The sequence below is a fragment of the Simochromis diagramma genome, unplaced genomic scaffold (genome assembly GCF_900408965.1).
Source record: "Simochromis diagramma unplaced genomic scaffold, fSimDia1.1 OVJJ01000205.1, whole genome shotgun sequence".
Taxonomy (NCBI): Eukaryota; Metazoa; Chordata; class Actinopteri; order Cichliformes; family Cichlidae; genus Simochromis; species Simochromis diagramma.
Genome location: NW_024386782.1, coordinates 17,405,650 through 17,420,258, shown reverse-complemented (window position 1 = coordinate 17,420,258; position 14,609 = coordinate 17,405,650). Strand labels below are relative to the sequence as shown.

Sequence of the window (14,609 nt, the reverse complement as noted above, 5' to 3'; positions counted from 1 at the left end):
ACGTCCTATCGGAAAGGATAACACACACACACACACACTCAAACGCACACACACACACACACTATGTAAGGCTTTTGTATTCCCTCGCAATTTCACTAGTTTTTAGAGACAATATGTAAATATAAAAAAGGAAAAACAATCAGACTTTTGCTAATTCCTGTGATCCTAGATTGTCCCGGCTCGGTTTGCTGTGATGGCATTTTGTGAGTAGTTTGGATTGGTTGATAGTGGTGGATCACTGCAGATCACTGTGAAAGACCACCTGCCCTTAACCTTTGCAGAAACATGTCCTGATGGCAGTGAGCTCCTAAATGAAATGCCTCCATCTGCTGGGCAAAAACGTGTCCCTGAATGGTTTGGTGACTTTGAAAGTGATGTCAAATCAGGCCTCAGCTTAGCAGTCACCAAATCCAAACTCACCGCAGTACCTATGGGAGTTCTTTAACAAGTTAGACGATGCTTTTTACCTTAAAAAAAAAAATGTATTCCCCAACTATATAAGGACACAACAGTTATTTCACCAATAATGACATTTAACATTCAGGCTTTTCTTCTAAGAAACAAACAAGAGTATCAATAAATTACTTTTATTGTCTTGGCAATTATATATAAAAAAGATATATTAGGCTCATAACTACAAAAAGCCTTACTCCTAAATTGAAAAAAAAAAAAAAAAAAAAAAAAAAAAATCACCTTCTGCTATTTTCCCCCCCTATCTTCAAGAGATTTAGGAAAGAAAGCACAGTGTCCATAAAATTCAAGATAAGAAAACTGCTAAGCAAAGTTATTTAAACAAATACAAAACATAAGACCCGATGGTTACACAACAAAGACATGAAATCTGATGCTCAGATCTCATTCAGGTGTTTGAAACCTTCATCACATCATTCATTTCTAATTATTTAATATTTATAACAAATGATTTAAAAATATCAAGTCAAACACACAGAGTATATAGTGACACACAGAGAAACTTCACATTAGTCAGTGGCTTTAATCTTATTCTAAAAAGTGTGCCAAAGTGCCTTTACGTCTCAGATCACTAGTTGAAAAGCTTTAAAGCAAAGATCATAAATCAAAGTTGTGTTCAGAGGTCGTCATACATATGTCACATCATCTTCTGATTCCACCCAGGACCACCGGGCATCATAGCCTAGAAAAACTTCATCCTCACTGGTTTCACTGTCTTCCTTTTCTATAATATTGGTGTGAGATGCTGTGAAACTCTCCTGAGGTTGGTGTAATGTCTGTGTCTCTCGTGGAAGTGGAGCGGGGTCAAAAGTCTCCACGTCAAAGCTTTTTCTTGGTTTGAAAGATCTAAGCAAAACTCTTCTGATGGTGTCGCCGCGATTTTTTACTTTTGGCGGTAAATACGTTAGAAAAACGTCCTGTGGTTGTTCATCATTCAATCCACTGGCTGGACTAGATGATGTCTGACCGAAACTTCCAGGAGCAGAATGATTGATCAAAAATTCGGAGGCGGAAGGACTCGGAGATGTTCCTTCACTAGAGTCTAAACTGAGAATGTCAGCATAGCTTTTAGGGTTTGAATTCTCTGTATTCTCACCCATTATTTCAGTCAGTTCCTCAGGGTAGCCTGGGTTTTCTCTGTGGGAAAAGAAACAGAAATGCATCAGTCACAGGCAGGATTTAAGTTCATTTCTCTCAAGGAAAGTCTATTCTGATGGGTCAGCAACACATAATTTTTGACCTCTTCTGCAAGGGCCTGAAAATCATGGCCAGCATTTTATGTGCCAATTTTGTGATTTATGTCTTTCCAGTTGAGTTTTCTAATTTGCCACAAACGTCCTTGACTATCCTTTGATCTACAACTTCTCCCTTTAACCGCTTTTAGAAAATCTTGCATTATTTTGCCAACATGCTGTAGGCTACTAAATTTAGGAAACTGCCGCTTGTGTATACTTGCAGGGATGCAAGAAAATTCTAGTTCAAGAGCTTTACCTTACTCCTAGTGTATCCTCTTAGCAGCTGTACGCATATTTAACATCGTCATTTAATCTTCAAAAGACTAAATAGGTAACACGCTGGGTGACCAGAACACAATAAATTAAATGTGGGGCAAAAAATATGTTTGTGTGGGACACATTAGTAACACTGACACATAGTTTTAAAATAAAACATGTCAAAGGTATGCAGATTAAACGTTGGTAAAACAAATAACCTGTAAGCGTAAATAGAAGGTTTTTTTTAAACACCTTGATCCCAACAGTCTTTTTGAAAACATTAAAGCTGTTAAAGTTGCATGCTTGCAGCAATCACAATAAAAACATTTAAAAAAAAAAAAAATATCACACTGTATGTCTCTGTGTTCTCTTTTGCAGACTAAAATGTGAGACATTGCCTTAGTATGTGGGGCATGGAGACAAGAGAGTGGGACACCTGGTTACTCACCTGCAGGGAGACATCAAAGGCCCATTCTCCAGGCTGCTCAGGCTTCCTGTTAAACTGCTGCCATGACTGGTTAAAGGGCCCCTATCCTCCAGTAGCCAGCGCATGGTCTCGATCCCTTCGTTCAAAGCCACCAGTTGCCGTAGGATCCTTACATCGGCAGAACGGAGCCATCTCTGATTAAACGCACAGAGTTAGTGAGTGTTAAGGTGTAACTGAAGAAACAGAGGTGTGTGTGTGTGTGTGTGTGTGTGTGTGTGTGTGTGTGTGTGTGTGTGTGTGTGTGTGTGTGTGTACTATGAACTTTTCCACTCCTTCCACCCCACTATCATGCTCATTTTAATTGCATTAGAGTGGAACAAAGGTGGTGGGAGTCAACATAGGAATCCAGTCAGAATGTGGCACTGACAGGTGTGGTGAGAACACAGGTAAGAGTGGCTGTCATAAGAAATAAACTGCTGCCTGTGAAGTGGCTCAGAATGGCACTTCATACATGTCACAGTGATTGCTAAACAAGTTGTACAGGTTGTAGCTTAGCTTTGGCCAAGTAAGGAAAAATACACAGGTAATGGTGAGTCACTAAAACGCATGATGGAAACTCCATTTGGAATCTTTTCTATAAATATACCTGTATCATATAATACACACACACGCACACACACACACGAAATAATTGTTAGTGAGCACAGAAATGTTTACCAGCTCTTTTTTTAAGTTGTTAATTTTGTCAGATAAAGCCTCGGGGAAATCAGCGCTGTGGTTTTCCCTGCCGTTCACTTCAGACCTCCGGCCACCTTCACAATTTGGAGCATCTCTCATCCAGGTCAGAAGACTTTCCGGTGTCTTCATCCCGATCTTATTTTCCAGCTCTGTTAGATCCGGGGAGTAATCCCTGAATAACCCCTCTGCCATCCCGATCGCTGGTTTTGGATGGGAAGGAACACTTGCGCGATATTCCCTTTAAACCTCACACACGCGCAAGCAGCCCGCACTTGTCGACTTACAGCACAGTCCGAGAATTATATTCCTGAACGCTCCACAGTTCAGCATGATCGCGACTGGAAAACAAACAAACAAACAAAAACTTGTCACGGGAGCGCAGAAAAATGTACGAAAACGCTGGAAGTATGAACGAACAAACCAAGTGCGGCAGCTGACTGCCGTCACCATTCACAGCCTACTACAGAGGTATGCAGCCCGGAACATGACGGCGGAAAGTGGAAATGCCCTTTGTGCATTCCTCAAACAATGGCAGGAATTTCACACTGACAAGCTTCAGAAACACCTGCGAGCACCGAGCTGCCGCAGACCAGAGCGTGCCCTGTAAATATATGGGATCACGTGACTGACTTTACTGGCATTTTTAAAATCTAATCACACACACACACACACACACACACTTCCAGGTTGAGTTTTAAATGGGTTGAATGTATTTTACCTGTTATTCCAGATTACTCGTAAACAGAGTGCGGTCTGGTTTCGCTTTCTTTTAAGCCTTAAGGTATTCAAACTTGACTGTAGTCCATCTGTGGGAAATTCCACTGACTAGTTTTCCCACAGTGCACACCAGAACGACACAATACTTCAGTAATCCCAGAGCAAATTATGTGGTCACACGTGCTCCAAGACAGTAAGTACCATATTAAATAATACAATATATTACAAAATAGCTCTAATATAGAAATATCCCCGATATGTTACACACAAAATATAAAATATAAAGTTAAAAACAGAAAGATAACCACAGGCAGGAATGATTTCCTGTGTTTTTAAGATAAGATAGAAATAAGATAAGACTTTATTGATCCCACAACGGGGAAATTTTTGCGTCACCTCAGCTCAGGTACATATATATGAAGGAAATACAAAAATACAATTAAGTACAATCAATGAAAAAAAGTAAGATAATACACTTTTCAGTGGTGCATTTGGTTAATCTCAGTATGACAAAAACAGTTCATGAGCTCAAAGGAAGTGTCTGAAGACCTTGCCAGCTTAGATTATGGTATGAAACCAGTGAAAGCTGGTTAAGTAGTGAAGTATAAAATGATAAACCTTTGGAATCATCAGATTATTTTTTATGTTATTGTTCAGCCAAACTGTCCTTCCCTATTAGACACGCAGCTAAGCGAGATTAGTGCTAGATGGAAACACTTCTAAGTAACAGCTTTTACTCACAAGACTGCCCATAGTTCTCTAAATTGCATTTAAAGATCTATGGGAGCATGGCGAAAAATGTGCTCTGATAAGAAGAAAATGAATGTACAGGCAAGTGCAGGCCTCTTGGTGGTGAAGGATGGCAGACATAGCACTGGTATAATGCCATGAGGATGCTTTTCTAAAAACTAAGGAAATATTTCTTCTTCTTCCTTCACTGTCACACCCTCTGCATGTCCTCCTTCACGTCAACCTCGTCTAAGCTCTTTTCCTCCTGCCTTGCTGTATTCATGAACGAACATGAGGAAAGAATAACCGAACCATACAGATAGAAGAAGCACTTCAGAGTGCAGGGGCATGGGGAACTGGACTTCAAGAAATTAAGATCCATCTGTGGGTGACAGTTAACAGGTGACTGACACCCAGACTAACAAAGGCTGAGCAGATCTGCTGAGAAGAATGAGACAGATCTCTCAAAATGCAAAGCTTGTGGAAACCCCATTACTGCAAAATGTTTGCATTTGTTGTAAAGCTTGCAATAGTTTGGTAGGTAGGTTCTGACTTACCTACCAAACTATTAGTTAATCAGCCCACTGACCTTCCTCCGGCCTCTTCTTTCACTGTGGTTCAGTTTTCATGGCAACACCATCCAGTCTGAAAATCGGATCGCCCACAGTTGTACTTCATCGGGCTGTTAATGGATTGCTAGTGAATGCAAAGCTTAGTGTTGCTTATCATTTTTTTCCACTGAGCGTGTTGTTGTGTTTCTGCTAGTATGAACTTGTTTGTTTTGAATGTGTTGTTGGAGTGACGTTGATCTCGTTTATCATCATTGCTGTCTTAAGTGTTTTGCTCAAATAGATTTCACGCAATTAAAAAAGCAAAACAAAAACCCCAAACCTTTGTGTGGGCTCTTTAAGTGCTCAAGATTTGCAAAGCCCCAAGTGGAAAGAATCACAACCTACTTTTTTAGACTCATAGATGGGTCAAACAAGCAGGGAGGAAGCTGACATCTGCCAGCTGCTAAAATAGTTGATTTATTTTTGTTTGCTGTCATTTTGCCCCATATTCATGCCTCTTTAAAACTGGACTGATGGTTATATGCTTGTTGCTTTTTTGCATCTAAGATTTTGTGCAGACAATGCATTGTTTAATACCTGTTTAATATGCAATGATGATACAGCATCACCCTAACTAAAAATGTGAAGCAAAGTGCAGAAAACATGTTAGTGATGCTTCATAAAACTTGACCTGGACCTGCCAATACCTCATAATTAACAAGATCCAAGACTTCAGAACTTTTCATGTATGATAGAATCAAGGTAATGATGCAATGATGGTGCTGGAATTTAACAAAATACATAAACATACATACAAAGCAGTAGCAGCAGTTCAAAACTTTTGGAGATCTTCATTTGAAAATAAGTATCGAAAAGTGTCCATCACATCCAAACAACTAATGTTCATGTCTGTGCATGAGCTGGGAGCACAGTGTTTATGTTAAAGAATGAGTCATGATCTCATGCATGGTTTGAAAGATGAATTTCTTCTGCCCTTTAGCTTTACCTCCCTCAGCAGCTTACGCCACGGTTTAGAGGTTCGTAAATTTCACTCACCTTTACATTTAAATCTCAGCAGTGGAACAGAAAACCTCAACTGGTTTTACTGGAGCTGCTCAGCGGCCACCAGGACGACGCTGTTGTTATAGTGACCATTTCAGGTAAACTTTATATAGGAGTCACAGTAGTTGCTGTTAGAGATTACTGCCCTCATAGAAATTGTATAAATGGATCAAATTCAATATCAGAACTGTTTTTTTAACACGCAGGTATTCTGGCGTGTAAAAGTCTTGAGCCAACTCTTATTTCTTAACATTTTGTGAGGAAAATCAAGAAAAGATGCAACAATTTATTGAAACTTCAAAAAATAAAACTCAACCACAAAAAATCATTCATATAAAAACAGAGTAAGCACATTTCTAAGGAGTTCAAAAGTTAATATTTGGTACGACCACCTTTATTCTCCAACACAGACAGAATTCTCTTAGTCAGGCATCCTTGTAATTTTTTAAGTTCTCCAGGTTTCTGGAGAAACGCAACTCTTCTTTTGATGTTTTCAGGATGATTCCACATTACTGCAAATTACTGCAGATGAGATTTACAGTAACTGTGCTGTAAATAGAAATGACAGGAAATTACTGTAAATTTCAGTAATGTTGAGCTCTGGGCTCTGGGGAGGCCAATCTACTGCATGACTAACAGTGTGTGTCACTGTGTGTTTGTGAAGCCATTTTCAATTAGATACTATCCAGATGGTATTACACAGGGGATGGGAATCTAATGATTATAATGAGTTATTTATGCTTGAATTACTCATAGGTCAGTGTTAAGTGGCTAACTAACAAACAAACAAACAAACAAACAAACAAACAAACAAACAAAGAAGCAAAAAGCACATAAGACATATCTATAAGAATTCAGGTATAAGGACTGGACTAAAAATGATTGAAAAACTTTAGAAATAACAGGAAAGTGTTGCTGCTTAGAAGGGAAATAAAAAGTCATGAGGGCTGGATCAAGACTTTTTGTAGAAAGAAATGTGTTGCTGTCATTGTTGCTAATTTATTTTTAGAATCACGAAGCATAAATGTAAGAATTTAATAGCTATTTTGTTTTTGCTTTTAGTTGCACTACATAATCTTCCTTGAAAAATGAATTTTTGCACAGATAAATCCATCGATCCTCTTCTGCTTATCCAGTCTGTCACAGGGCTAATAAGATAAATGCACATGTTTTTTTCCCTGTCCAAAAAAAAAAAGATGTTGTTTAACCTACAAAAAAATTACAAAATTAACATCTGGCATTAACCATGAGTGCAAGGTTTATATCAAAGATAAACATTCCAGTAGAATGGCGTGTGCCATCTTTTTTACTAAAGCAAAACGTTATGACCTCTTCTCACCTTCTAAACCACTTAGTTGCTGTATTTTTACAATGTGCATCAGTTAAACACTTTAATTCAGTGAAAATAATAAGAACTATAAATAAGACCTTCTTTTGACCTTTGGAACAGAGCATCAGCTGAAGCTCAAATGTAAACTAGATTTTCTGTAATGGCCTGCAGATGGCAGCATGTATTCAACATTTCCAAGCTCTCCATAAAAGGGTGACACATTCTGGTCTGAAAAATCAAGTCATATCTTTGCACTTCAGGGATTTACAATCACAAGTTTTGTTTTCTTAAGATTACGGATCAAGTTTCACCACTGAGCCTGTCAAATCCTGAAAACTGAGCCTAAGTCAACACCGTGAGGTCATCGCGTATACCAGGAGAATGTAGTTGTTGTAACTTTATAGGAAAGCTCGGCCATTAAATGTCCAAGTTTGTTGACAAAGGTGCTCGACTGCTGCGAGCACGTTTCAGTGACTTCATCAGAGAGAAGCATTAACACTGATGGTAAATTTGTCAAATGTGACACAGCATTCTGCAACTTCCTGGACTGGAAAAAAAAGCATGAAGCTGAAGTGAGGAGTGAATAAAAATCAGGTTTCACTTGGTGTACGGGGGCATAAATTACTGCCCACCTCTTTCAGGAAATGTGCGAGTGACCCTAAAGTCAGCGTTACATGACGCAGTGGTTAATCATAAAAAAGTTGCGCACCGAAGGAATTATGTTGTTTTTTTATGAGTCAGGGCCTCTGACTTCCAGTTTTAGGGAAATTATAAAGTTGTGTAAACATTAAAAAATGGTCAAAATGTGGATATCATTGAAAGGGGAACATTACGAGCAGATATGATTTTACTGCTTCTGCCATTGCAATTAAACGTGATTTACTGTGGATCATAAAGAGGGCAGGAGGTTTGTTACGGCAGTTACCCTACTTTTACCCTACTCAAACACCTGAAACATGTGAAGAGCAGAATTAAAACCACATCACCCTGACTGCAGAGAGTCACCCTGATCGTTAAAAGAAAGAAAGGAAAAAAGATATATTAACATCCTTAGAGCTCAAATCCCCAAATAATGAGTATGAACTAGGGCAAACATGTTTGAGTCGAGGGTCAGAAAAACAGCATTACAAATGAGGCGAGCGAGCCAGGAAATCCTGCTGCTTCACGTGGTGGAAGGCAGTCACATGCAAACAAAGCCAATCACTGAGGACGAGGATCCCTGGATTCCTACGGCGCAACAAGACCAGGAAACGCTCAGGCTGTTCGTTCAAGTTTGCAAAGAAAAATAAGATTGAAAGTGTGGAAATCATCACATGTCAAATATGTAGTATAGAAGATATTTAAGAAGACTGTAAAATTCTAATGTTGGGGAGAAAAAGTTCAACATTTTGGGGGAAAAAATGTATATTTCCCTCAGTTTTGAATTTAAATGAGAAGATTATTGCCACTCTTACATCTGCACATATTAAGCTTCTTCTTGTTTAGCTTAGCACAGAGGTTGGGACTTTATCTGTTGAGCTTTGGTGAAAACAAAGAAACATCGCACAGTGATTCTGTGATACTTCATGCATTGCAGTCAGCTATGATACATAATGACGTCTGTGTAGGTGAGGGAGAAGAAAATGACTCCTTGATAATGTAGGTGTGTACAATACTGTACACAAGTCTTAATGCATCATTTTCAATTCTGTTCAATTCAATTTTATTTATACAGCGCCAAATTATAACAGTTGGCTCAAGGCACTTTATATTGTAAGGTAGACCCTGCAATACAGAGAAAAACCCAACAATCACATGACCCCCTATGAGCAAGCACTTTGGCGACAGTGGGAAGGGAAAACTCCCTTTTAACAGGAAGAAACCTCCAGCAGAACCAGGCTCATGGAGGGGCGGGGCCATCTGCTGTGACCAGACCTAGAACAGGCCTCCATAATTTGGAGGCCTGTGGAAAAAAAAACACATAGTTTGTTGTCATTTCTTAAACTCAATATAAACCATTTGACAGGCATAATAATGTAAGGAAACTAAACAAGTGGAGGAAAAAGACAATTAGCAGGAATTTAAAAAAAAGTCTACATCAGATTAACAGTATCTGAAAGCAAAGACTGACACAGGACCTGAGAGATGCATCTGGCTTTTCAGTTTCAGTTTGCCAAAGCCTCTTCAGAAAGTCTCAGTGCCTGGCTGTCAAGAAGACATTTTTACAAGAGGATAGCGAGGAGAAAATGCTGAGGTATGCTAAATGACACCAACCCTGGACTACAGTTAACGGCAGCAGGTCTTACAGAGTGATAAATGCAAACACCACTTTTTCAAATCATTGTAAATGCATATGGAGGAGGTCAGGAGAGACGTACAACAGAGAGTGTCTGCAGCCATCTGTAAAACACGGTGGAGGCTGTGTCATGGTTTGGGTTGCATTTCAGCCAGTGGTGTTGGGCATCTTGTGAAAACTGATTAAAAAAGTACCATCAGATTTTGATCCACCATGTAATACACTGTGGAAAATACCTGATGGTACTTTCTTCTTGAAGGTTACGCCAAATTACACAAGATCCGTGGTGATGCGTCTGATGGAGAGATGAATCCATGTTGTTTTTTGCTTTGCACTATATTTATTTTTTGATCATTTCTTTTTATTGTTTTTCTTTAAACATTATACAGGGGAGATGGAAGGTAACAACAAAGAAGAACATAAAAAGAAAAAGAAAGAAAAAAAATTAAATAAATAAAACAGGTATAAAAAGGTGTTGAGTCACCATGTTTCTACAATTTGATTGTTTCTCATTATCAGTGTGATGGTCTTTATCCTGTCGAGTTTATGTAATCCGTCCATTTCTCCCACTTTTGATGGTATTGAATCTTTCTGAGTCCTTATTCTGTAAGTCAATTGTTCCATAATTTGTATTTCGTCTAGAATTTTGATCCATTCAAAATGGGGTGGCTGTAGCTCAGGTGGCAGAGCAGGTCAGCCACTAATCAGAAGGTCGGTGTTTCGATCCCAGGCTGCATCCTGGCTGCATGCCAAATATCCTTGGGCAAGATACTAACCCCATGTTTGCCTACTGGTGGTGGTCAGAGGGCCCGGTGGCGCCAGTGTCTGGCAGCCTCACCTCTGTCAGTGCGCCCCAGGGCAGCTGTGGCTACAATGTAGCTTGCCATCGCCAGTGTGTGAATGACTGAATGTAGTGTAAAGCGCTTTGGGGTCCTATGGACTAGAAAAGCGCTATACAAATGCAGGCCATTTACCATTCATCCTGCGATGGTGGGTCTATCTTGTACCATTTTCTTGTGATTGCCTTTTTACAGGCTGCAATCATAATTTTTTATTTATTTATTTATTTTTATTTTGTTGCCTGTCCCATTTGGCTCTTTTTGCCATCACAATTATTGTCTAAAGGTGAAGAAAGCTACCCAACGGATTTACTTTACCAAATGGACCATTCCAGCCTTGCCGTAGTGGTCTATGTGATTCACCTTTTATTGTTTATTTTATTTTATTTTCACTTGCTAAATACGGGACAGATTTGACTGGGGAAAAGACAGGGGAGAAAGAAAGAGGGAAAGAAAAACAGCGGAGAAGAGGGACAGAGATAAAAGGCAAAAAACAAAAACCAACAAAATAAGCAGACAAAAAAATACATATATCAATCACCTGGATCACCTGTTGAAAAAGAAAAAAAGAGAAAACAAGCAGGAAAAAAAGAGCGATATAATAAACAACATCACGATGATCTATGGGAATATAACAGTAAATACTAAATATTAAACATTATTGTGCAGCACGTAAGATCGACAGCGCACAGTGTGCTTTGAGGTAGGAGCCAAACTATGACCCCCCACCCCCACTAGGTGATGGAGCTGATCAAAGGAGCCCAGAGAAATTGATCTGATGTGGTGGCAGAGGCTGTATCAAGACTAATGTAATCCAATAGATAATTTCTATATTGGTTAGAATTAAGCTTATTTTTATTTTTACAGTTCATGAGGACTGTTTTCTTGGCTATGCATAGGGCAGTGAAAACCATATGGGCTATATTCTTATCTGTAGTGACATTATCTAAGCTGCCCAACAAACACACTAAAGGGGAAGTTGGAATGTTACATTTCAGACACTTCGATAAGTCTTCACATATCTCGTGCCAAAACCAAAGAGCGTGGATATAATTGTCCTGTGTTTTGGTTTGGCAGTGTGAGCAGTTGTTGGTAGACGTAAAGCCCATCTTGAACATCCGATGACCTGTATAGTGCACTCTATGTAATATTTTGTATTGAATTAATTGAAGACTGGGATTTCTAATTAGATGAAAGGTTTTTAAGCAAATCTGAGACCAGAAGTTTTGGTCTAAGTTAACTGATAAATCCGCTTCCCATTTTGCAATAGGAAGTGATATTGATTCATCTGTTTTAGAAAGCATTCTGTATATTTTGGATAGTAATTTGGGGGGTTTTAAGAGTAAGAAATTGAACCACACTTGGTGGTGTTTGTAGTTCAACTTGACCCGGTTTAAATTTCTTTTTTACTATGGATTTAATTTGTTGATATTCTAAAAGTCTTTTCTTGTTGATCCCATATTGTGTAACTAGTCTGTCAAATGGAATAAATTCTGTTCCTTCTAGTATATGTTCTAAATATTTGATTCCTTTACCACTCCAATCTGAAAAGTTTATCATATTATTGTTTTGTAATATGTCAGGGTTGTTCCAGATAGGTGTACGTTTGCATGGGATTAATGAAGACGCCGTCAATTTTAGAAACTCCCACCATGCTGTCAGAGAAGAGCTGATGCTGATGCTTTTAAAGCATTCATGTCGTTGGATGTTTGAGCTGATAAATGGTAGGTCTGAGATCTCTAGATTATTGCAAAGTGCTTGTTCTACATCTAGCCAAGGTTCATCTAAGAGGGTATGTTTTAGCCATCCTGAGATAAACTGAAGCCTGTTGGCTAAGAAGTAGTGCTGAAAGTTAGGTAGCTCTAGTCCTCCTTTATCCTTGGTCTTTTGTAGTGTTTTTAAGCTTATACGTGGGGGTTTATTTTTCCAAAGGAATTTGGACACGTATGAATCTAGAGATCTGAACCAATCTTGTGGCGGTTTAGTTGGGATCATTGAGAATAAATGATTTCTTTTTGGTAAGACCATCATTTTTATAGCAGCAACCCTTCCCATGAGTGATATGGGTAGACATTTCCACCTAGCCAGATCATCTTCCACCTTCTTTAAAAGTGGGATATGGTTTAATTTAGTTAGATCTGCAAGCTTGGGAGAGACATTAATACCTAAATATTTTATATTTCCCGATTGCAGTGGTGTAGAAGAGGAATTATGGAAGGAGCAATTAATCGGTAGGACTGTAGATTTTGACCAGTTAATTGAGTAATCTGATATTCTTGCAAAAGAGTTTATCAATTCAATCACCCCAGAGATATTGGTTTGTGAGTTTTGGAGAAAGAGTTACACATCATAGGCATAAAGGCTGATTTTATGTTCCACGTTCTTGCATTTTATGCCCTTAATTACTGAATTCTGTCTAATTGCTGCTGCTAGTGGTTCAATAAAAATTGCAAACAGTGAAGGGGAGAGTGGGCATCCCTGCCTGGTGCCCCTCAAGAGACAGAAGCTGGAGGATGTCTGGTCATTTGTTCTAACACAAGCTGTTGGGGAATTATATAATATTTTTAACCAGTTGATGAAAGAGGATCCAAAACCAAATTTGTGTAAAGTTGCAAATAGAAATTTCCAGTTAACTCTGTCAAATGCTTTTTCTGCGTCTAAAGAGAATATTGTAGTTTCTAGGTTTTTACTGTATGAGTAGTCTATCAAATTAAGTAATCTGCGTGTATTTGTTGATGAGTGCCTACCTTTTATGAAACCAGTTTGGTCAGGATGAATTAAGAGGGGGGTTATTTTCTCTAATCTCTTTGAGAGAGCTTTGCAGATTATTTTAAGGTCTACATTTATAAGGGATATTGGACGATAGCTTGAGGGATATACAGGGTCTTTGCCTGGTTTTAGCAGGAGATTAATGTTTGCAGAATTCATATTTGATGGAAGTCTGCCCTTTTCTTTGATTTCCAACAACGTTCTGTAAAAAACTGGTGCTAGAATCGTCCAGAATTCTTTGTAGAATTCTGCAGGAAAGCCGTCTGGACCTGGAGCCTTATTATTGGGCATACTTATCAGGGCTTCCTGATCATAATTTTCAATATGTATCTATGTTCTTTCAACACATTTTCCATAATGACACCAAGATATAATAATGTACAAGACTTAGATTTTGTGATCTTGGGACAGAACCAGAACACATGGGAATGATTCACATTTACATCTCCACAGCTTCTCCAACACGGATGTGGTAATGAAGTGTGTTTGCTTCTAATTTTGGGGGTTATAAAAAATCTAATTACATTTTTCCAGCAATGCAATCTCCAAACACGTGATGATGTTGTTGCCTGCTGTTTTTTTCCAGATTTGTGACCATTCCTCATCAGATATGTTCACTCACAACTCTCTCTGCCACTTCAGTTTTACATACGTTGTTGTGCACCCAGTTGCCTCCATTATACAATACAGTATGCTCATAAATTGTAGAGATTTACACTATACTTACACTATATTTAAATATAAATTTGTACTTGATTCAAAAAGTTCTGCACCTACTTCCACTTTTCCTAGCATATATAAAGAAATTTGGGGTGGCTCAAAAAATGTGCCTGCTACTGTATATCATAAAAATTTAATTTTCATAATGCTTTATTTCAATTGATTATTTCTTGTTCCCCACCTTCTTCTTAACTGCAAGTGTATAAACTTTCATTCTCTTTAGTCTCACCGATTTTAAAACCGCCCCCACGACGGTAAGTCAAACTGTTGTGGTGTTTGTTTTGTGCAACTACATTTTTTAAAAAAAAAATAACAACATTAGCTTATATTGATGATCAGTTATATGGCATCATTTATATTTTGCCTCATTGCTGGAGGCGCCTTATAGCAAACATGAAAGCATTATTGATGTCGAAGTCAAGTAAGTGTGTGTTTGAAAACATTCATTTTATGGATTTCACAGTAAGCCTAAACACTGTAAAGTAAAG

General features: G+C 38.5%; 1 protein-coding gene across 1 annotated transcript; it reads right to left on the bottom strand.

Annotated features, from left to right (window-relative positions):
* Nucleotides 1-1,002: 1,002 nt before the first annotated feature.
* LOC120727857 (leucine rich adaptor protein 1-like) lies at nucleotides 1,003-3,733 on the bottom strand. Its single transcript, XM_040022423.1, has 3 exons — nucleotides 3,109-3,733; nucleotides 2,413-2,585; nucleotides 1,003-1,608 (listed from the first exon to the last, which is right to left on the bottom strand). Exons 1-3 carry the CDS (start codon nucleotides 3,319-3,321, stop codon nucleotides 1,098-1,100), a joined length of 897 nt encoding a protein of 298 aa, XP_039878357.1. The 5' UTR covers nucleotides 3,322-3,733; the 3' UTR covers nucleotides 1,003-1,097.
* Nucleotides 3,734-14,609: the final 10,876 nt, after the last annotated feature.